This window comes from Oculina patagonica, chromosome 5 (genome assembly GCF_052425735.1).
Source record: "Oculina patagonica isolate OP01 chromosome 5, crgOcupat, whole genome shotgun sequence".
Taxonomy (NCBI): Eukaryota; Metazoa; Cnidaria; class Anthozoa; order Scleractinia; family Oculinidae; genus Oculina; species Oculina patagonica.
In genome coordinates, this window is record NC_135762.1 from 33842675 (window position 1) to 33867263 (window position 24589).

The following is a 24589-nucleotide window of genomic DNA, read 5'->3' on the forward strand; positions in this document are numbered from 1 at the left end:
AGAGGTACATAATAGTTTAAAACAGATTTAAACACTAAGTGAGAAACACTTATTTTATTTTGTTTATTAGTAACGGTTAAGCTCAACTGTAGTATTACTGTTAGACAGTACAGACAGTACTGCAGTAACTGTTACCATTATTTGATTGTATACTTTGATACATTTTATTTTTGATTTGTAGCTTGGATAGCCAGATAAAAAAAAGATGAAAGTAATGCCGAAACATGCAAAAGTGGTGTTTTAAATATTCTACCCCACGGCACAAGCAACGCATACGCCTAGCCCAAACTGCATACTAACTTCACGCTCGTAATAAAAAAAATTTAAATAAAAAAAAAACTTCACGCTCGTTCTGTAGGGGAAATACACTACTCTCACTTTAGCAATATGGGGAGGGAGGGTGACTTATCAAAATAAAGGTGAACAAGCTGCCTGGACAAGCATGCCATCAGGGGTGGAGTAACATCTCAGGTCGTTATCGTCTCATTCCAGTACAGACCTGCGTTTCTCTAGCAAGGGCCGTAGCCAGCCTGTTACTGCATCTTACACAGGAGGGCCGCCTTGCTTTATATGGGAATTTTCCCATAATAACGCCGTTTACTTTTTAAACAAAAATAGAGAAATTAAGCTAACGTCTTCTTTAAAACGTTTAGTTTAAACTGAAATTCTAACCAGGAATTTCTCTAAATAGCCGTAATCTCGTACATCAAGTCTTCGCTCCTTTATGCGAGCTTGACGCTTAAGTTTAAAAAACGATGAAAATGACCGGAAAACGTACTGCGCAAGCTTGCCAAACCGAGCGACTCAAGAGAGTTTCTGTTACAGGATCGACTTTGATTGGTTTAAAAGACAATAAAAATGTCTGTAAGTTTCAGCTCCCAAACCTGGCCATAGAATAGTCGCTTGCATTTCAAACCAGAGTCCAACCTTTACTCTATCTGCTCTCACTTTTCGTTCTTATCATCTCTCTCCCGTGTTTGCTATGTCCAATAATATATTGATCTTGACTTCAGGCAGAATGTATAATCCTATTTTCAATATCCTTTGGGACGAGACATACTTATGTAGCTTATATAAAAAGGCGCTTACAGTAAAAATCACGTAGGAGCGTCAGTCTAAATGAGTTTCACAATGGCAGAAATCGCAGTCGCTCAATTTAGTTGTCGTTAAAAGTAGTTTTAATAACGTACGTATACTCACTAGACACTGCACCGCGCAAAATACACTTTATTCTATTTACACTGCACTTAGTTTTTTTTTCCAGAATAAGTTGTAAATCATTTATTTGTGATTCATATTTAAAATAAATTTTACCTTTTTTAAGCCTAGTTAAAATAATCAAGAATATACAATTTACGAGAAATATATTAATCAGTGAGCCACATAAGCTATACTTGATGTTTTTTCGACTACCTATGTCACTGATTAATTTTTCTCATCATGATGTATACCATCATTTCTTTTCCTTTATAAATAACAGCTACTCTTTTTCTAAAAACGCGAGAGTTTACGCACAATTTCATTGTTCATATAACGTCACGGAAACACTGTTGTGTCCGAGTTACAACACGCTTGATGAGTTGAGTCATTTGGTGAAACTGCATTTGGATTAATTAAGGACAACGGATCTGGCCACCTTCTTGAATCTAACAGGACACAGGTCGATAACGGTGGAGATTACGCCCTATTTGTTGTATCAGTTTTTAATTATTGCGTCAGTAGCTTGGCTTATTTTAACCTGCGATCAGGCGTTCTTTTTTCTTTTTACGAAAGCGAGAGGGAAAAAAGAACGCCTGATACATTTATTTAACCGGCCGCCAGCCGCCCCCTAATTTACATAAACTAATGTGTCGTCGAACTGTCAAACCACTCTTTGTAGTTGGCGGCAAATTCGAGACTCGGATTTCCACAAGGCGTGAAAAACGTCTGCAAAAAAAATTGTACATGTACAGCCTGTATTTAAACTTCGCCGTGTTGAGATAAAAATGCTTTTAGTAGCTGGGTGAGATGGCGCTTGCGAACATATATTTATCAGTTGTACTAGATGCCGTCCCTTTATTTCAGCTTACACACACACAAAAAAAGGAATTCACCGACAAGAGCTGTTTTACGGCAGATAGCATCGGTCGCTTTTGTAAACATTCCAACATCTCTGGAATATTGTTTTCGAAGAACATCAAAAACCACTTCACGGAACCAAATTACGCATTGTCGCTCACTCTATTTGTTCTGCCTTCAGAGAGTTACACTTGAAATCTGTTAGGGCTTCAGCTAACGTCGAAAAGAACTCGTCCTTGCAGTAAACGTGACTCGTCTTTGCCATTACCAGCTTCTGACCGGAAGTCTCTTTGAGATACGACAACCAATCAGTCCACACCACTCCATTGAGTATTGTTTCTCGACCAATCAGACAAAAAACCAGAATCTGGTTTTTTTACATGACTTTCGACAAGCAAATGTATCATGCCCTCCTTCCCCCGCAGCAGTAGGGAGGGAGGGAGGGTATGATTTCAGGTTAGGCTTATTTTCGCAAACAGTTGCTGGTAATCGAGCGTAGACGCAGGCAAAATCTCCTTTCGAACTGGTACGTGTAATCCGTGAGATAGTTGGACTGTGTCACATTTTCACGGCAGAGCCATCATGTCAAGTAACGAATTAATTTTCGCATTTAGCCACGTCACTTGTTTTGGTAGTAAGCCATCAAGCCAGTCCCGCGGTAGTTCAGAATATCCAACTTTACAGCCCAACATGGCGCCCGCTACTGTTGCGTTACACGTGGCATGTCCTCCCTGCATAACAAGATCGCTAATGGTTGTCCTGTGGAAAAAAGAAAACCTTTAATGTTACCACAGGTAACCCAAACACTTTTAAGTGTAGCCATGAAAACCAAAAGAAAAGGAACTAAATTTGCCGTACTGATTTCGCCCTATCTTTGTTTGTTTTGAATGAATATGTAGAAATATGAATGATTTTCGCTGTGAGAGTGTTGCATTTATCATAAAAGAACTCATAAATGAGCAAAACTCACTTAATTTCACTTCAGGCTTCTTTACATGGCTAAGATAACGAATCTTTAGTCTGTTGACGCCGAGGTTTTTTGATAGTTGCGCAAATTTAACATCGCAGCAAGCGAGCAAATAGCGAGCGCGCAGCACGAGAGTGACCGTGGAACGGGAGTGATCTTCTCTTTACACCCTCCCCTCCCCTCCCCTCCCCTCCCCTCCCCTCCCCTCCCCTCTCCTCCCCGACCCCTTACATTTGCGCGGATCTTTATTTTGCTTGCAGGCCTGTGAACAGACAAGGTAGTCTCCATTTTGACAAAAAAATCTTCTTACTTGTAATCTTTCATGGATCTAAGTGCCACTAGACCCGCTCCTAATGGTTTGAAAGTGTAATCTGTCAGCCTTGGTTCACAGAATTCCACACTAAAATGAAATCAACATTTCATCTTTCAGTAAATTCACAATGAACAATACAAATTAACTAGACATACAATCACTTCTTCCAAGATAGATGGACATCTCCAAATTTACTCTGTCTCTAACTTGTAGCTATGCACAATGTACAAGTAGCATATCATGTGTCCAAGTAGACAAAAGTTTTCAAAATGTGTCCCAGCCACACCCAAACCTTTTGTTAAAGAGGTGCTAACAAGACCACCAAAATTTCAACAAAATGTAGTTTAGTTGATTTATCGACAGATCACACCAGATGGCAAAGCCGCAAATCGTGGTTCTATATAAGTTTCTAAATCAAAGTAGACTGTCTCCCTGGCGGCGAGTGCAAAGAAAGCAAGTGCATAGAGGAAAAAGAGAGACGGATCGCAGTCTAAAATCAAAGTAAAGTGTTAACTCACTCTTCCCAAGTCTGAGAGTTAAAATAGTGAAGAAAATCCTTTTGATGAAAAGGTTCCTCTAAGTAAAGCTTTCCCTGTTCTTTAACTTTCTCTAGCATTTCTTCGAGAGAAGACTTATTCGTCAAGTCGTGTTGTCCCTGTAGAAAAAAAAAAACGTTTCTTTAAAACTTGAAATTGGTTGTAATTATAAAAGCTATAAACCTGAGTGTAAAATGTCACGTAGTTAAGGTAAATACCTGCAACATCAGTGCAATGATAATGCAAACAGCAACACAGCTTGCAATACATCTGAAAATTCAACACAACACTGAAAGGATTATTTGCAACCTTTTTGTCTGCATGATATAACCTTGACATGATTTCTGCTGTTTTCAGAGAAGTGGTTGCCCAATAGCCAGTGTATTAAACAAACTGAGCAAGTGTTAATTTTACAGGAAAAAGGGGAGAGGTAATTCATCTAGTAAGTCAATGCTTTGAGAGCAGAAAGAGTAGAGATATCGCAATTTGTACTGTCTCTGTAATGAATACATACAGTACTAACATATCAGGCAGGTAATCTTGCATTTCATCGTCAAGATGATTTTATTCTGACTTTATAAAACTTTTCTTAGGGCAATCGTTGAAGACTACTCACCTGGGATCACAATGCGTAGCCTTGCATATCCTAACAGCATTTGTTGCTACTTCATTTAAGTCATGGAAGTGAGCGATACCAAGAGCTGCTACTCTCATTACCGCTCCATTAGATGGTGATTCAAACTTGTTTGCCACTGATCTGGCTGTGCCGTGGGGATCACTCAGAAACTGTGGATCACATACAACCTGCAGCAGGATTATAAAAGAAACTTCTTTAGTGAATATTTAACACACATGTAAATTAGGAGTTGTGGCACAAACCGTGACAACTCGCTCGGCTCGCCCTGGCTCGCCTCGCTCCTTGTCACAATTTGTGTCCACAACTCCTAATTTACATGTGTGTGCGGAACGCAAGACGCCTTTCTTACCCCTCTCGCGAAACGAGTTGCAAAAAAGGCGTTGGCGGCACCTCTAACGGCCCGCAGCAACAGAGAGCGCCACCTGTGTGCTATATTTATTTTTCAATTGAACAAATAACACCTCAGGGTAAATGGAGCCAACGAGAGATGTTTTTCAACCAAAAGGACCGAGAACGAGAAAGTTTTACATCCAAAACGAAAAAATTTTTGATCGATATTTACAACAATATGTAAGTGTTGACATGACAAAATTTATACACGGCTTGGTTGTAGCAATTTCAAAACTGAAAACTAAAGAGCTTAGCAAAGAAATTTTTGAAGAATTGTTGGAAAGAGACTTTACTTTAAAAAAAAGTATGAAACTGAAAAAACCAGAACTTTTTGGAAAAAGTGAAGACTTACCCAACAGTGAAAAAAACGAAGAATTTGTTCCAATAACGACAGTTTTACCAAAAAAATCGTTGGATTATCTTACTTTAACAAAATATCATGAAGCTTTTTTGAGGTTAGGAGAAGTGTACGACTATGTCTATGATTTTGAAAAAATTCCGGAAAATTTAAGGCAAAAAAAACTGAAATCGCTAAGCAAATCTTGGCTAAAGCTAACAAAAAAATCTGGAAAGCAGTCGTGGAAATGGAACTAAAGAAAAAGCAAAAAAAATGGGTAAACAAATTAATTAACTGTCGGAAGAAGAGCCGACAGACTGAACTTCGTACCAATCATTTAAACCAACCATTGTACTTTAGGGCGACGAACCTTTAATTGACAAAAAAGGTTTAAGCTTGCGACTTTTTTTTTATAAAAGAAAACAACATTAAAAAAACCTTCGCTAACGTTAAACGCGCTAAAACCATTTTTTCTGACCGTTTACAGACACAAAAAAATGGTTGCCCTGCTAGCGGCACGCAAAATCGCGAGCGACTTACGTGAGTTGCGTGACATTTTCAGAGAGAGCCTGGAAACCATATTTCTAGTTCTCAGGCCCTTGGACGAGCAGAAAGAAACATGGCGGCCTAATCAGGATTTAGTGTTTGGGCCGATAAAAAACGAAACAGAACAGATATTACAAAAAAAATACGCTCAGTTAACGCGCTGTAATTTTTTGTGCCCCCACAGAAGCTGCCGAAGTGAAGCGAAGAGAAGAAATCGAGAAATAACAGGATTTGATCACAGAAGTTTATCGATCGATCGAAAGAACTTTCCCGAAACATCGGACTCAATCGGGCCTGTTTATTTTTTTTCTGCTTCAAGCATTGCTTCCACGACTTGATATGTTATCTGTCTGACCTCATTTTGCCAAACGGGAGTAGAAAGTTCGGTTAAAATAAAGCAAATCGCTTGGAAAAGCACCAACATTTTAGCCTATTTACCAAACTTTACCAAGTGTCTAATTAATGATGACATCATCCTGATGCCCAAAAGCGCATGCGTACTTGCTCAAAATAGGTGAAAGGGTACCACAAGTGAAAAACGTGACAAAGTGAACTATATATAAGTTAACGCGGCCGTAATTTTTTGTTAGTTCACAAATTCTGGTGAAGTCAAGGGAGGTAGTGGATGGCCAACCACTTGAATCCTGTTATAATGGCTTGTGCGGATGGTGAATTACGGGGTATAGGGGGACTCCTTTCAGTGGGAGATACCCCTGGGTGAACCCGCCTCGGCCCTACTGATAACGTGGGGGTGCTCAGAAATTCCTCGGGATTTCAAACCTCGGCAGAGGTAAAAATGTGGGACAGCCGCCTTGTCAGCGGCGGGGAAAAAGTCCTAGCCGGGGCTAGGCAAGAAACAGCCAACGAGCACCCCCCGACCAGGGTTTTGCCCTTTCGTTTGACCTGTCACGCAACGTCACGCGTGACTGTCACGCTCTGTGTCACACAATGTCACGCTGTGTGTAACACAATGTCACGATTTGTGTCATGCGTTAATTTTATTTTTCTGAACACTCAGATTAAATCCAGTGTTTATTTTCTCAAATCTGATTTCGACTCTGCTGATATTCTTTTTTTTAACCTATCTAATTCTTCTTGTCGAATTTCCTGTCTCAGTTTCTCAATGTCCGGCTGTGGAGATGACTTTTTTTGGCTTAAATTTTTTGAAAGGTGCCTGCGAACAGTCTCTTTGAGAGCCATGTAACGAGAATATTCATCCAAAATAATTTGGAACTCTTTGTCATCAACTTTATTGTCAATGAGAGCGGCAGAGACAAGTCTATTGACAGTTTCACGTTTGGCAACAGCAAGCGAAGTAATTTCATTATTTTTCAAAATTTTTGGTTCAAGTTTTTTGCTTGCTCCAGTGAAAGCGGCTGACAAAACGCCTGTAATTGCAGCACATGCTGCGAGAGGAACGCTTACCGGCAAACCAACGACTGTTACCGCTGTTCCAAGGCTGGAAGCAGAGAGAACACTGGACAAACCACCCATTGAAATTGCGGAATAATGAAAAAAAGACTTCACCTTTTTATACTTTTTCAAAACAGCTCGGTATTTTGCAACTTCTTTGTCAAATTCTGAACAAATTTGATTGATTTTTGTTAACCTAAAGTTTTCTGGTTGATTTGGCAAAGCGGGATACAGTGTTTGTTTTACGCTGTTTTCTTCGCGATCACCATAAGCAGGGGCACTCGGGAGAACATTAGCAGATGACATGGTCTCGTATACATAAAAGTTATTTTTGTATTTAATTTAATTCAATTCCAACTCATATGTAAGATTTGTGCCGTTAAAATCGAATGGCTTTCCATTCTCATCTCTAATCGAAAGAGTCAGAGATGATACATTTTCTTCAGCAGAAACGTCGCGCAAGACGTTAAAATGTGTATTTTGGTAATAAACTTTTTCATACGGTTTTCCACGTATGTCAAAAAACGCTAAAAGGCTTGATGGCTTACCATTTAGCAAGCTTTGTTGCTTGTCGATAAGGTCACAGTTGATGAAGTAATTTTTAGGATTTGAAACATTATTTACCTCAATTGTTTCAAAAAATTCCTTTTCAATACTTGCGTAATTCTCAAACCCAGGCAAATTAAAGAACTTAATAAGACTTTCATTCAGTCCAAAAGTTTTTAAATTGGGCTCTTTTGCTTTTATTATCAATGAACGGCCTGCAATGCCTTTTGTTACAGAAAACATGTTTTTCTCTGGAAATCCTTTTTCAAAAATACTCCCAATGTCATCGAGTGAGAAGTTTCCTTGCCGTATATAACGCGCCTTCTCTTCCTTGTTCACTTGTTTATAAAAAACTATTCCATCCTTTTCCAAACTATTCCAGCTGTTGTAAAGAGAACAACTTAAAAGCCGGATATAGCTTGGTTTTGGAATAGGCTGGTCAAAATAAACAGTGTTCGGATTTTCTTTTGTGGTAACAGTCAGCACAACCATTTTTATATTAAATAAAAATAAAAAATGTTTAATATAAAAGAGGACCATGGATGCAAAAACAAGAGGTTTTATGAAGTGGATGAAAACCCCAGAAGCAACTACAATTTCTAAAGCGGCAAAAGACAATGCATGGAAACCTTTTCTTGCAAAATATCCAAACGCTGACCGAACAAAATTTGTTGCACAGGTTGAGTTCGCGTACAACCACACAGCAACGGCAGACATTTATTACAAGGCAGGGCAAGGCCATTTGATAAATGTTTTTGGCTCTGACAGCAAATATTGGAGCCCAGAGATGAAAAAAGCACTGGGGGTGAATCAAATTTCAGGCGGTTTTCCACAACAGCTGTCACCAAGCGGCGCAAAAGGCTCATCTTTGCCAATTCCCGCGGTTGGATTTCACGAAGCCGCACCGAGTTTGAAAAAAATATTTAACAGCCAAATCAACATCTACGTCACACCAGATCAATATTTCACAACGAAATTAAGAGAGATTTTTCAAAAAACAAAACTGAAGCATACATCAGGAAAAGAGTCAAAAAGGTGGCTTGCTAGCCAAAATATGGGCTATTGGCCACAGCAACTTAACTTTGCGGTATGGTGCGCGACAACAGGCTGCGGTATAAGTCGAGATATTTTCGATGAAGAGCACTCAGCTCTTAGCTTGCCACCGATTGTGCGTAATTTTTATCTTTTTCACGTTTATTTCACGATAAGGCGAATATTGTTTCAGATGGGGGGAATTCAGAGCGTAAGCGCCTTGCCAGGCGACCCCACTTTTAGCCAGTTCGACAACAAGTACGACGTGGCTTCTTACAAAAGAATATGCGCTGAGTTCGGTGTCGACCCGTCAAGCGATTTCCGTTTCACAACAGGCGCAAACCACGGACTTGGTAACGTTTATATCTGGATTACTAACATTGGACCAAACAAAACTGGAGCAAAATACCCCGATTACGATAAATTTTCGGACGAAGGGGGAGCTGCAAGCAAAGGTAACTTGATTCAATACATCGAGCCAGACGACGCTGCATATGCACAGGCAGACTGGTTTTGTCCTAACGGCACTGAAGGGCTTACTCAGGCAGGTTTGTCGAGAGTAAACCAGTCGATAGAGGCTTTTGTCTACTGTATTCTCGGTTCGCAGGTGAACGTTCGAAGTAGCATACTTGGAACAGGCGGCCGTGCAAAGGAAGCGCAAAGTGAGTTCCTCGTGTTGGTTGAAGACGCTATAAGGCAACCTGATCTGGCAAAGTCGGTCCAAAGATACCAATTAGCCATCGACGAAGCTAAGGTTCGGCTTAACCTTGCAGTCTGCCCAGGTGCCTGGCTGATGCCCGCTCGTATGGTGATAAACACAGAAAGCGTTGTTGGTTACAATAACCAGCTTAAGCAGGCTGTTGTTGGGATGAAATTAGGAGTGAATGATGAGGTTAATAAAGCTACAAAAAAAGCAGCTCTTAAACTGATGGCGGGAGGAAAATCAAAAATCAACCCACCAAACAGCCACCCTTCAAATCCTATACACAAGAGTGCCACAGCAAAAAAAAATCAGGCACCTGCAGCAAGCGCTGCTGAAACACAAGCTAGGGACCTTTACGGTCCCCGTCCAAAGGACGGCAACGCGCAAAGCGCTAAACCTACGAAGGCCGTAGCCAATGATTCACACGAAATAAACAAAGCAACTGTCGCTGTTGGCGCGGTTGGAGCAGCAGCTTTGCTCTACACCCTTATGCGCTAACGTCTCTTTTTGATGTATTTTTCAACAAGAAAAGCAACCACAGCAAGGATAAGCAGCCAGGTGTGCTCTGCAAGAAATCCAATTACTTGACCAGCGGTTTTGAAAAGAAATTTCGCAATCGAGCCAATGAGACCAGGCAGAGCTGATGCTACCTTTGAGCCAATATCACTTAGGCCTTTCCCCAACGCTTTGCCGGTTGCCTTCAACGCGTTTGTAATGGCTCCAATAACAGAACCAATCGTGACACCAGCAGCCAGAAGTATTGCTGTTAATGTCACGCCATGTTTTTTGAAGATCTCTTTGATCCTCTCACGAAGTGGAAGCGCCCTTTCTCTTTCTGCAATCTGCGTTTGTAAACGCCCGAGCTCCTCGGTTCTTTCCGCAACTCTTTCTTCCGAGGCTTGTTTGTCAGTGGGGGAGGCATTCTCATCCTCTATAACAGCTTGATCTTCCTCGTTTTGTTGCTTCAGCTCGGCTTCTTTCTCTTTTAGATCATCCAACGCTCTTGTGTCGTTGAGCCTTTCTTGCAAAGTGTTTCTTCTGCTCTCTATGGCAGCGAGGCTTGCCCTTAGTTGGTCGACTCGTGTTTGTTCTTCTGCCTTCTGCTTAGCTTGTTTTTCAAGAGCAGCAACTTCTTTTTTTTTGTTTTCAAAATCCTTTTCAAGATTTTTTTTCAGTTGCTTAAGTCTGCGCAATTCTGATTCATTTTCAACATTTGACCCAAGTTGTTCCATCTTGGCATCTATTCGCTCGATTCTTATTCTGAAATCTTCTACTTCTTGGGTGGCTTTTTCTTTCTGCATGTCAATTGTTTCTGCCTGTTGTATTTGACTTTCAGCTTCTCTTAATCTTGGTCTCATTTCTCTTATTTCTTCATTGTCTTGAGCAATCAGAGATTCCGCTTCTGGCCCAAGGGGGGCTTTAAACTTGTTTGTGAATTTTTTGAGAAGGCCAGTTCCGTCTTTTTTGAAAATTTCGGTCTCGCCACCTTTTGATCCAAAGGATACAATTGTAGTTTCATTGCCACTCTTTTTGCTAAAACCTATTGGGCCTAATTTTGCGAAGTTCACTTTGGGGAATTTTCTTTTGATAAAATCTTTAGCTCTGTCAATCATTGCCGGTTTGTCATCTTGATGAATAAAGCTTCCCAAAAAAGGTGTTTCTTCGTAGGATGTGTCTGGCAGCCCGCTCTGTTCGTGCTGCATCGTTTGCATTTCATGTTGTTCACCCCCATGGTAGGGTGTGGATGCCTCCCCGGGCTGAAATGGTCGGGTTGTGTCGACCTCTTGTTCCTCTTCATCATCGTTATCACTGTTGTGGTCAAGATCTTGGTCCAAATCAGGGTCCTCGTATCCAAAATCACCACCACCTGTTGCCATCGCTTAATTTATATATATATATTTTTAAATTAAACTTTTCAATTTAACAATAAAACCAATCGAGAGATGGCTGCTGTTCAAGAAAACCTTCGACCGGGACGCACAGAGAAAATACTCGGCGCACTGAAAGCCGAGCGCGCGGTAAAACGAATCACTTTTGACCGCACAGAAGCCAATCCAGAGGAAACGTTGTATGTTTCAGTGCCCAAGCTGAACGAAAACGAGGTCATTGTGCCCGGCTCGCTGGCGCTGCGCTTCAACATCGACTTGAGCGGAGGCCATGCCAACAACTTTCTGGTTGACAACGTCAGCCGAGCTCTGGTCGACGATTTTGTTGTAAAGTACGAAGGCACCGTCGTGCAGGACACGGTTGGCTATGACATCTACAAAATATTTGAGGATTTTTTCCTTTCGCAGGAGGAGCGCGACGACAGGGTGCCAGAGGGCATTCAGAGCGAGGACCTTAACAAAATTCGCTCAAATGCTGGCGATAAGAAAACTTCAGGAGTCGAAGCAGAAAAAAAGCTGAATGAGCTATATGGTAATAAATACCGCATCCGTCTGGATCACCAGATTTTAACTGACCATGGGGCATTTTATCCTCAGGCACTATACAACGATCTTGTGTTCGAACTGAAGCTCGCGGCAGCCGAACATGTGGTCAGAGGCTCAGATACAACAAAACTGAAATACAAGTTGACAAACATCCAGCTGGAGTACGAGATGATAAGAAGCAAGGAAATTGCAGATGAAGCGTTCAGCGCTTATTCGGGCGGCAAAGAGTTCGCTTACGACCACATCCAGCGTGTTAAAGTGGTGACTTTTGCAAAAGGCTCCGACACACGTCTGAATCTAAGGGTCAACCCGCAGAGGAGGTCCATGAAAGGTATCTTGCTCCTATTTATTGAGCAATATAACAAAGGTGCAAGGAGCTCGGAAAAGTACATTAACCCGGACCTTACAAAAGTAAGCATCACTGTCAACGGCTCGCCAAACATGCTGTACAACAACGGCATCGAAGGAATGGACATTTGGGGAGAAGTTAAAAGATTCTACATGAAAGAAAAAAATAAAACGCAGCACATGACTCTGCAAAAGTTTTACACAGAAGACAAGTTTGGCCTTCTTATTGATCTGCGTTCCATGGCTGACCACTCGATGCACGGAAGCGGCACGCGCCTTGTGAACACAAAGGACGGTGTCCAGCTTGAGCTAGAGAGGAAAGCAAGCGGCTCAGGTAATTTGAACTGCCACATTTACGTAATCAGCGACGCCCAAATGAATATAATTGGCAGGCAGTTAGAATCTGTACTTTTATAATTTTTTCTTTGAAAAAGTGTACCTTAGGTACATATACGAACGAAGATGGATCCTGCCAATATACCCTTCAACGCCCTCATTGTGGGACCAACGAACTCAGGAAAAACAAGATACGTGGTCAATCAGCTTTGTGGCCCTTTCCGAGGCAAGTTTGACTACATCGTGCTCATCTGCCCGACGTTCGCGCACAACAAGACTTATTATCGCTTTGCTGAGGAAGATCTTCGATTTTTTGTTTTAATTTGTGAGCAGCACGAGGTTGAATCTTTGTTAAGGCTTTCAAGATTTCTTTTTGAGGGAACGAACACGCTTATCATCCTCGACGACTGTGCTGCTTCGAAAGATGTAAAAGGAAGAACAGGGGAGTTGGTGAATCTTGCTTTCTCTGCTCGCCACGCAGGTTTGAGCGTATGGGTGTTAACTCAAAAATTGACAAGCATAACATCCTCATTCCGCGAAAATGTAGCGGCAATCGTTTTCTTTTACACCCCCTCTGCCAAGACCACGAAGGCAATCTTTGAGGATTACGCTGGCGAACTTGCCAATGAGGATTACAAAGAAATCATTTTAAAGCTAAAAAAAAATAAGTTTTCGCATCTTGTCATTTCTCATCGCCACCCTTACGGCACAAAATTTTTTTATTGAACATATTTTTTAGAGTAATAAATGGCTGACCCGTTCGCAACAACCTCACCCGATGCTGCATGTGAACAAGAATTAGCTTCCGTAATGGAACTGCTAGGAGCTGAACCAGAAAGTACAGAAAGCGCTATGGCACTCATTCAAGGCCCTGACATTCCTGCTTTGCGTGAACAGCTTGCAATCCTTGTTTCAATAGGAAAAGCCAAAGAAGCAATCGGTGTGCAACTGACACACGAGCAGGTAAAGCGCTTGACAGATAAAGAAGTTGAAAAGTACTTAAAGAGATATGAGGCATACGTTGGATCCAAAACAACCGACAGCTTGATTGACAGCTTTATTTTTCTTGTTACTAAAGTCGTTGGTATGGCCGTAAATATCAAGAACGTCAATGATTATCAGAAGGAACTCAAAAACGACTACATTATCAGTAAAGAGCTGTCCACTTTGGCAGGCGGTCTGGCTTTGAAATGCGGCCGCTTTCTTGCCGTTGCAAATGCTGCGCTCATCACAACAAAGCACGTTGATTTAAACGAAGCTACAAAGTCGCACACTTCGCTGTGCGAAACCAAAGGCGCTTCCAAAGATGCGGACACAAACACTACTGAAGATTTTTCTGAGCAATGCTAAAAAAATGCTAAGTAATTACTGAACAATGCTTAGCAATTGCTTAGCAAAAAATCTTGCTGAGCAATTTTCTATTTAAATATTTTTTTTTTTTTTATTATAAATGGCCGAGCTCGAACAAACTCCGATCGCTCAAGAAGAACAGAAACAAGTTACTTCAACAACTCCAGCAACAAAGCCTGCCAAAAATCCAAAGCGAGTTGCTGCTGGCAAGCTTGCAGCTGAAAAAACAAAACAGGCTCGTGAAGCACAGAAAAAAGCTGCTGTCGAGGCTGCTGCAATAATTGCAAAAGAAAAGGAAAAGAAATCTGCTAAGCGAAGTGTAACACCACCGGCCGTAACGGAACCAGCTCCGCCCAAGGCTCAGCCGCAATCAAGCGGTCTCACCACAAATCAATGGATATCTTTGCTTGGTATCGGCGTTGCAACCGTTACAACTTATGTGAAACGCGAAGACATAAAAGCCTTTATAAACGAAAAAAGAAGTCCAACATTTAAAGCTCCGCCAACTCTTATAACTGATGACACACCAGTTACAGCAGAAAGTATTGGAAGGGTTGCAACGCGTTCTTCAGACACGCGCCAAACGGGCTCTAGAATTCCGCAACCAACAAACCAAAATGGCTCAAAAAGAGGAATCCGTCCGATGGATTAAAAAAATTATTAAATAATTTTCATTTAAACATTCGATTTTTTAAAGTATACAAAACACGATGACCGACACGAAGACATACACTATGTCTGTCCCAATGGATTTTGGAAACTTTTTTGTGCTTTCTATGCTTTCAAAATGCTTTGAAAAAGATGAGGTACGAGCAACAGCTGCTTTGAATGAGGGAAAAGCCTATTTAAACCGGCTGGAACCAGAAAAATTAAAAAATTTTTATGCAATTGCTGAAAAATCTGCGCAAAGTTTAAACGTGTGTTATTGTGATTTAAGAACGCTTTTAAAAGAGTATGAAAAAATAGAAAATGAAGAAAAAAGAAAAGAGATGATTGTAAAAGCAAAATGTGCGGTGTTTGCTGAAATGCAAAAAATCTTTAATTCTGCGGTTGATGATCTTGGTTTGACCATCGAAAGTTTTTAAGAAAGTGATTTCTGTTTTACTTTCTGACTTCAGCAATTAACTTTTTTTTTATTAGAACTCTTTGATGAGATTAAAAGAATTCATAAAATTATTTTTCAATTTAAATATTTATTTTTTATTTTATAACAAACACCATGTCTGACAACAAGCTCGTGAAAACACTCATGGATGCCGCCACCATTACAGGTCTCGCCGCCGGAATCGGCTGGGCTGCCAAAAAAGTTGTGAAAGAAAACTTCACATCTGACCCAAGCAGCAGTTTTATGAACTATGTAAAGTTCACAGCCGTCGTGGCTGGCAGCGTTGCACTTAAACAGTATCTCGAGGACCAGAAAATTCTCCCCACCAATTAAAAAAAAATATCATAATATAAGAACAAAAACACACAATGGCAAGCGTAGCGATTATGGCTGGCGGAGCTATCTTGAACGCTGCTGCTTTCATTGGCGGCAACTATCTTGCTCGAGCTTTGGGTGGCGGAGATGACGCCGCTTTGAAAGAAAAAGAAAGACACGACAAAGCTCTCGAGGCTTACCAGGCAGCGTACGCGAAGTACTCTCGCGACCGCACGAAGCTTCTCGACTGGATCGAAACCAACAATGAGATCAAACAGCAAGCGAAACAGAACTTTACGAACACAGACTACGCTTTCAAACTCTACAACCAGGCACATCCTGACAAACAAATGATTCCTCCGAAAGAACCCAAGTTCTCTGATTTTTATCAGCCAAGCGAGCAGCAGAAACAAGGTGAACTGATGTTCGTTGGCGCAGGCGCTCTTGCTCTTGGGTACGCTGCCTTTCGGTTTCTTTAAACGTTTCTTTTTTTTCTTGTATACGCATGGATGCAAAGATCTCGAAAGTCTACTATAGCCCCCAGGGCTACTGGAAGGGAATTGCAGCGATAAAAAAATTAGCCGAGGCTGCCAAGGTTTCCGAAGATGCCGCAAAAAAGTGGCTAGTTAAGCAGGCCCTTTGGCAGATCTACCTTCCGGCACCACGATACGTTCCTCGCCCAAAATTCGATGTTTCTACCCCTAACGCGGTCCACCAGGCGGACCTTCTTTTTCTGCCACACGACAAACTGCCGCGAGGGCGAAAAGTTTACAAATACGCGCTGACTGTTGTTGACGTTGCCAGCCGTTTCAAAGAGGCTGAGCCTTTGACCTCCAAAGATTCAACTGAGGTTGCAAAAGGTTTTCAGACAATTTACAGGCGAAGTGCACTAAAATGGCCACAGATGCTGCAAGTTGACCCTGGTCGCGAATTCATGGGATCTGTTACCAAAGAAATGGAAAATCACAAAACCTATATTAGACGCGGGCGTGTTAACATTCACAGAGATCAAGCTATTGTTGAACGTTTTAATCAAACACTGGCAGGGCGCCTGTTTGGTTATCAGTACGGTGTCGAGATGAACCTGCCATCTGGCCAGCGGTCGACAGCGTGGGTAAAAAGGCTACCCGAAGTTGTTGCCGCTCTGAACAACGAAGTAACCAGTCTTACTGGTAAGAAACCTGCTGCTGCAATTAAAGAAAAGGCTGTTTCGTCAAAACCGTCCTCAAAATATACAAGACCTGTTGGCAAGAAAGAAAAAAAACTCCCCTCTCTCGTTAATGTGCGCTTTCTCTACCAACCTGGCGAGCTGGAAGGCGGCGTAAAAAGGGCTACAGATCCGATTTGGTCATTAAAAGTCTACAGCATTGAAAGGTCTGTTACTAAACCTAATCAGCCAGTTCTTTATTACTTGCACGATGGTCCAAAGCGCGGCTTCGTGCGTGAAGAATTGCTTGTTATTCCTCCAAATACACAGTTACCACCAAGCACTTAGTGCTTGAGCCCCTTGGGCTCAGAAAAGCTGTAAACGTTATGTTTATGTAGGCTTTGTTTCGCAAAACTTATACCCGTAAGCATTTGTATGTATCCCATCATCCGCTATCCATCGCTTTGAGTCAAAAGGCGACAGCGATTTTTTGTTTACCACTATTGAATACATCTCGTGGGCATAGCTTCTTAGCATGTGCATTTCGTGAAAGCTTTCCTTGTTTTGAAAAAGTGTATCTTTGAAGTTTTCATGATCTATCTTATTCTTTGTCACACACTCTTTTACCCCCTTTGCTTTTTTTATATTTTTTTTGTCTTCTGTCATTATTGAATACATTTTTGGCCTCAAACAAACACACTCTGAAATTAGTTTTCCTGCGCATTCGTCTTTCATTTTTCCCAACACCTTTTTGTTTTTTGTTGAAAACAGCGAATGATCTTTCGGGTAGTCGCTTGTGTCGTACTTGTCAATGTTTTCTGCCATGTCCGCGTAAACGTCTTCTGTTTCTATCTCAAGCAAAAGGCTGTCTGTGTCTGTATACAAAAGCTCGCAACGCTCCCCGTACTCTTTTTTCAGGTGGTTGTAATAAAAATCGTACATACATAACTTGCTTACGTCAAGGATGGTCATGCCTGTGTAGACCGGTTTATTAAGAAAAAGCTTACTTTTTCGCATGGCTATTCCAACCAGATCGTTTGAAAACATTACATGTCTTGAATACAATGGGCTTGCAACTAATTTTCTTATTTTCTTTGTTTCGTCGCTGCGCACTATTCTTATGTCTACACGGTTTCTCAGGTTTTCCATTGTTTTTCCAAAAACTGAGTTATTCATCAGCTTGTAAAAGTTCTTTTCAAAGTCGCTTTTCGCTTCTTTTCGGAATTCTGTGTTCATCCGGATGTACGGCTCCATCCACGCCTCTTGTTCAAACTCTAAGACCCTGTGCACTTTTTTGAGTTTCATTCCCTGTTTTAGATAAAACTGCAAGTTTCGGTAATGCACGACGTAATTGGTTTTGTCTTCAAGAGTTAAAACAAGCTTTTCGGTGTCTGGCGGGTGCAAATCAAGATTTTTTATTGTTTTGTTTTGGTAAGGCAAAAACATTTCTTTGTTTATTTTCTTTTTCTCTGGTGCTAATGGATAGCTGTTGTGGGCGTCATGCAGCTCTTTCGGGTATTCCAAGTCCACCTCTAAAATCCATCCAGCTTTTGCATACTCTTTTTTTGTCGTTATTTCTTTTTCTGTTGGCATAACCTTTTTCCATCTGAAACCACTTTTTGGGAGCGGCTTGCTCATTGCCCACCCGTAAAGGTTATTCGCATCGAGGTACGTTATGTATATTTTTGGCTGGCTCGGGTCAAATCCCTCAACATAAGGGTTGTTCGCCTTTGCATATCTCTTGCTTACCATCGAAATTCCGCCTCTTATTCCCCTTTCGACAAAAAGATGCATTTCATAGTCTGTAAGTAACTCAAGCTCCACCCCTGTCTTTTTCAAGAGTGCGTCCCAAGAAAGGCCTGGCGTCGTGTAATAATTCGCGGGATCCAACCCGTACTTCTCAAGACCGAGTTTTCGGAAGCTTTCAAAGACGTCGGCTAACAGGGTCACGTCTGTCTTAACGTACAAATCGTGGTAGTCGCCCAGGGTCTGGCAGCCAAAGGTTTTCCACACTTTTTGCGCATGTTCATACTCTTTATCTGTTATGTGCTCGTCGTTAAGTTTGCTGTAAAACTTTTCTTTTTCTGGCAAACTTGTTTCTTTAAATCTCCCCCATGAGTCCATGTATTCGTAAGGATAGATTCCCTTTTTGCAAAGAAGTTCAAAACATTCTTCGCTTTCTTCAAATTCTAAGTTATCCTTTGTTATATTTAATGACTCCTTTGGTATCTCTTCTACAAGTTTTTCAAGCTTCCCAGGTAAAAAGTTCAAGCTGTCAATAAACCTTAAACCCCCCAGTGAAAATGTGATGTATTTTTCCATGTTGTTTGCGACACATTTTACCTCTTTCTGTGCCTCTTTTGAAATCTTTGACATTGCCTGCATTAAATGGTGTTCATCATAACCCCTCAGGTTGTGAAATGCAACTGGTATTTGAACCTTTTTCGGATCTATTCGCATCATAAAGTTACAAATGTTGTGTGCGGCTCCTCAAAACTTGCCTGTTATGTGGCAATGGTCTTTTACCACATCCTTGTAGTTCGGCTGGATAAGCGGCTTGTGGCACGCTAAGCAGTTTTTTTGGTTTTTCGCTGCTAATTTGTGTGTTTCTTTTTCAAGCTTTTTTAGCTTATAGTGGGTTTCGGTATCCAGGTTTTTTTCCTCTTTTTCCTTTCTGTAATAACATTTTTTGTGCATCTGCCCAAAGTAATTAAGCTCCTTTTTGTATCCAATCCAAACTGGCAAAGAGTCCAAAAAGTTTTGTTTCATTAGCGTTTCTTCGCAAATGTGGCAATTGGTTGCATTTTTGAAGTTTACCCAGTCTTTTGCCGTCATCACAAGAGGTTTTGGCTTTGACAATTCATATCTTATTTTTCTTTCTTCACTTAAAAGACAGTTCAAAAATACTTCAACGGCGTTTTGTCCTCTGTACACAAATGTTTTTTCGTGTTCACCATCACTCCTTACAACTGTGTAAGCAAATCCGCATGCCTCGTGCTGTTCTGTTTTGTCTGTGTAACTCGGCTTCATGTCTTTCACTTCTTCACCAAGGTCTTTTCTTTTCTGGCGCTCCTCGGCCGTTTCGCGTTTACATCCTTGCATCTTTCTTAACAATGCCTCAAAGTCGGCGTAAATTACAAAAGGCGCTTTCATTTGTTTGTGGTAGTTTTTAAAAGAAATAGTGTTTTTCCCCTCTTCCGGCATTTCGATTCTTGTTGGCCTGCCGTTAACTCCATTGCAATATTTTTCGTGCTTTTCGAGCAAGTCTGCTCTTGTAAAACCGGTCAAGCACATCATGCAAAAGTGTTTTTTGTTGTGTGATTTAGTCTGATCGTAAAGCAGAGCGCATACTCTTTTTACAAAACAGTAGTGCTGAATTAATCCTGACTCAATTAACATAAGGTTTATACGGGAAATGCTATTTTCTTTTTTGCTTGTTCTGAGAGGTATCACACAGTCGTCTTCCCATCCAAACACATTTATTGCAAGGTTGTTGTTTTGCGCCTCAAGCCTGTCAATCTGCTTTAGAGGCGTTGGAAAATCGATTCCATTGTAGTTTATTCCGTCGTCAACTGGGTATCTGCTTGTTCTTTGCGGATTTTTCCCATCTCTTGGCGGAAATAATGCAGCTCTCAAAGCCCATTTCAAACATTCGTTATCCCTGTTTTGCACGTTAATAACTGCTTTTTTGTTTGCCAATTTTGGTGGTAAAGGCAGATAACTCCCCCTCTCAATGGCTGATAACACGCGACATTGATATACGCCATTTCTATTCTTTCAATTTTCCACCCCGAGCCCTTCTCTGACCAAGCCTCAATTTCTCCCTTTGCTTTTTCGATAAATCTGACAAACTCTTTTTCGATTTCTTCTTTGGTGTTTTTTGAAAACACGTGCGGTTCTCTTTCACTGAAATAGTGGTTCATGTGTTGCGTAACTCCGTCTCTTTGTATCGAAAATTTAACTTCAAGTCCAAAGCTTGCTTTTAAGCTTCGTAAGTCATCAATTTCGCTTTCCAAAAGATCATAAAACTTTTTTTTGTGTTTTTTTGCAAAAATTAAAAGATCTTTGTTGTTTGTGTCAGTTTCGGGTATGTCCATTTTCCATACTCTAAGCCATTCGTTAAAATCGGTGTGGGCGAGTGAAAAAGACAAATTTCTTTGGGGGGTTCTTTGAAATTCACGGAGGTTTTCCTCCATCTTAGCTTGCAAAACTTCTGACGAATATCTTGCGGCAGCCATCTGTTGCATATACTAAAGAAAAATATTTGTTCAATTGAAAAATAAATCTAGCACACAGGTGGCGCTCTCTGTTGCTGCGGGCCGTTAGAGGTGCCGCCAACGCCTTTTTTGCAACTCGTTTCGCGAGAGGGGTAAGAAAGGCGTCTTGCGTTCCGCACACACATGTAAATTAGGAGTTGTGGACACAAATTGTGACAAGGAGCGAGGCGAGCCAGGGCGAGCCGAGCGAGTTGTCACGGTTTGTGCCACAACTCCTAATTTACATGTGTGTATTTAAGACATGGAGCCGGATAAAACATTTACTCTTTGTAGCATAATGATTCAGCAGCAACTTACCTTGGCAAGAACGCCCCTCACCCCTCTCCCCACAGTATCACCCAGTTCAGGGAAGCCATGTTTGCACCAAGTTAAGAGGCTCTTAGCAAACTCCAGTTCATCAACAACACCAGCCCAGTGAATGATGTTCTCAAGAATTAAAATCTAAAAACCAAAACAAAACAGAGTTACATGTACATTTCTGACGAACTTACAAAAGTGGCAGGTGACCCAATTACAAAGTCACAGGTAACCCAATTAGTCAATGATGACTCAAGGCAAGTACATTTTACCAGCACCAATCATGGGAAAACGTGTGAAGCACACGACTTTGTGATTGAATGGGTGAGACACTGAATTTTTAAACCAATCATGGAGCATTCAGTCTGCATCGAGTAATTTATAAATTTACCATCTCTGACTGGTTTAAAATACTCACTCAAGTAATTTAAAAGCAATTTCAAGATTACATTTGGCACTAAAAAAAATGTTGATTTATAACTGTTGTTTTCATGGTATATTAATAAGGAAACAAATGTATGTCTATTCCATGACCCTTTGGCTCAGTTACAGGCTCCCTTTTGGGTTCTCTCATGCTCCCAACCTCCCTTCCATATTCGCATCAGATAATGTGCACACATTCCAATTCTTACTTTATTAACAAATTAAAGTAAACTTACTGTTTGATCAAATGAGTCAGTCCAGTCTCCTCTCTGCCACTTACTCCTGTGCCTGTCTTTAACCATGTGCTCCCAAGATAACTCATCTTTAACATAATGAAAGCGGCACTCATCAGGCATCATAAACTCTGTGCACAGTCCTATAGCGTCACCAATGGCTGCACCATATAAACAGCCAACTATCTTGTCCACAAGCTCATCTGGGGGCAGGTAATGCGCATTTGGAGGTGGTCTGAGTGGAGTTTTAATGCGACTTGTAGCATTTGTATTTGTCTGTGTTTGAACATACTGTGCCCTTGCAGTATGCGGGTTTGAAGGTGCAAGCACCAAAACATCACCCCTAACACGTGGAAACTCATTGCTTCTTATGACAAGCTTTTCTTCTGGTTCTTTAGGATTTTGATTTCGCAAAAAAGCCAACACTGCCTCAGAACCCTGATTACAAATTTGCTGTGGTGGACATTTGCATTTGTTGAAGATTGCTAGGATTAGCTTTAGAGACTTTGATTTTCCTAATGTTAAAGGAAGTGCCTCAAGTTCATTATAACTGACGTTCAAGGTCTGAAGTGATTCCATATTTCCTAGAGTTTGTGGTAAGCATTTTAATTGATTGTGAGACAGATCCACTTTCTCAAGTCTCGCAAGCAGACAAAATGTTTCTGGAAGTTCTTGCAGTCTGTTGTTATTTAACAGCAACGTCTTCAGATGGAACAAGTAACCAAAAGAGTCTGGTAAACATGTAAGACGATTGTGGCTCATGTCAACAAATGACAGATGAGGAAGGTGAATGGAAAATTCAGAAGGAATGTAGGTGAAGCAGTTGAATGATGCATCAAACTTCTCATAAAATGCAATGTTGGTCAACATTTCCAGAGGATAATCCACCAGTGCATCTGGACTGTCTTGTTTTAGATGCTATAAGCATTAAAGAGAATGGAAGTTACATGTTTAGTGTTTTACTATTTTCAAATTAACACGACTGTAATGACCATGAGTGATCAACTCCAAGTTTCCCCTAACATTAACCTAGTGAAACAGACTTCTTTCTTTACATCCTCAATTACATGTAACCTTCAACAAGCGAGGTATAGATCTGAGATTTGATATTTAAAATTCTCTTTTAATAATTATTTTTTGGGGATTCCTCGAGTAGCTGTTACTTCTGTGAAAGTGCATGTGTTCCTGCGCATGCACTGGTGTGGTGTCAGTTAATTGCATGTCTGTATGGTTAGGCTGTGACATAAAGTAGGGCAGGGATGTGGGGACTGGGACGTAAAGATGCATGTTTGGGATGTGGGACCTTACTCATCCCCAGGGCCACTTGTCCCTCTTAGCCGGCAAAGCCTGTGCATGAGAAACAAGTGGCTATTGGGTCACATGATTTGATGAAGGAAGTTTCAAATCTAGCCAATCAAATCAACCATTTTGAACTCTTGTATAACAAAGGGATTTTAAATGGGTTGATTTGATTGGCTGTTCATTTTGTTAAAATCCAGCCAATCAAATTATGTTTCCCCAGAGTCCTTGTTTCTCGTGGACAGGCTCCTTCAGCTAAGAGGGACAAGTGGCTTTGAAGACGAGAATGATGTGAGACAAGGGGACATGTGGCCTGGAGCATGGGGGCATGAGGCTCAGGGAATTAAAGGGCATGTGGCAATGCGAAATTGAGCACAAAGGGACGTGATAACCAAACAGAACCACTTTTTTGCATTAATTGTGTCAAATAGGATTTCTGGGGGGTGTCAAGAAAGAGAAAAAATGTTCTTATAAGGTATCAAACTTTGCACATTTTGTCATCATACTTTAAAGTTTAAAGGGGACTGAGACAATGTCTCGCAGGTTTTAGACAACATTTCCCTTGTCTGAACCCCCTTCAAACTTGAAAAATTTGTTGACGAATCATGCAACGTTTGACACCCAATTAGAAAATTTTTTATGACATGTTTAGGTTTAGATGCCAACAACTCCAGGAATTGTATTTTACACATTCAGTTGCAAAAAACTGGTTATGTTTGTTTTAGATCACTTCTCTGTGTCCCCGATGTTATGTCTGTATGTCTCCGTCCCCGTGTCTCACGTCCCCACACCCTGGCCATGCATCCGGCGTCCTTAACACATGCCCTCGTGTCCCAGTCCCAATGTCCCTTAACTTTCAGTCACAGCCTCTGTGTTCTTTGAGTTCTGGTGAGTTCATTTAGTTGCCCAGTTTTATGGCTTTGTTTTTACAGCAGTCGTAGAAAACTGATAACTGTTTCTGACCTTAATTCCAATTATTATTACTCTGTTTAGATGATCACCAGCTAAGGTCAAGTGACAATTAATTACTTTTAGTATTTTCAGCAACAGACGGTTACATACTGAAATGGATCAGAAAAATATTAAAATTCGAGAAAGAAGCCCTTCTATTTGTGTTATGCGTTCGGGCAATTTCTATAATACAAGTTTAACTTTTCCCTTACGATTAAGTACAGAAAGTAGATACCAACATAAAAAAACGTAAATGAATAAACATTAGCTTAACTAAAATAAAACACAGTCGAGTAGTGATTCAGCTCTAACCTGTTGGTATTCTTCATATCCCAGTGACCGACTTATATTGAGTTCACGAGAGTTCAATCCCTGTAATTGGCCCACGTTAATTTTGGCGCTAGATTCTAAGTTTCCCATTTCATTACGATTCACCTCTTGGGCTGAATATTCTAGAGAAATTTACAACATATTCAACAGAAAGCCAACTCACTCACGAAACATTCAGTTCCTTAGGCATGATTGGGAAGTACCGCTGAAACCTTTAAAACGTTTTCATTCTAACGAAGATTCTGATTGGACGCAAGTTCATTGGGTA

The 24589-nt window shown here is 40.9% G+C and overlaps 1 protein-coding gene across 1 annotated transcript; it reads right to left on the reverse strand.

The window, feature by feature from the left end:
* Window positions 1-1211: 1211 nt before the first annotated feature.
* On the reverse strand, window positions 1212-24515 carry LOC144653745 (uncharacterized). Its single transcript, XM_078513836.1, has 9 exons — window positions 24304-24515; window positions 21745-22659; window positions 21086-21229; window positions 4491-4678; window positions 4093-4144; window positions 3857-3993; window positions 3336-3425; window positions 2520-2817; window positions 1212-1726 (listed from the first exon to the last, which is right to left on the reverse strand). The coding sequence occupies exons 1-8, from the start codon at window positions 24409-24411 to the stop codon at window positions 2625-2627; spliced, it is 1827 nt and encodes a 608-aa protein (XP_078369962.1). The 5' UTR covers window positions 24412-24515; the 3' UTR covers window positions 1212-1726; window positions 2520-2624.
* Between the last annotated feature and the right edge of the window lie 74 nt (window positions 24516-24589).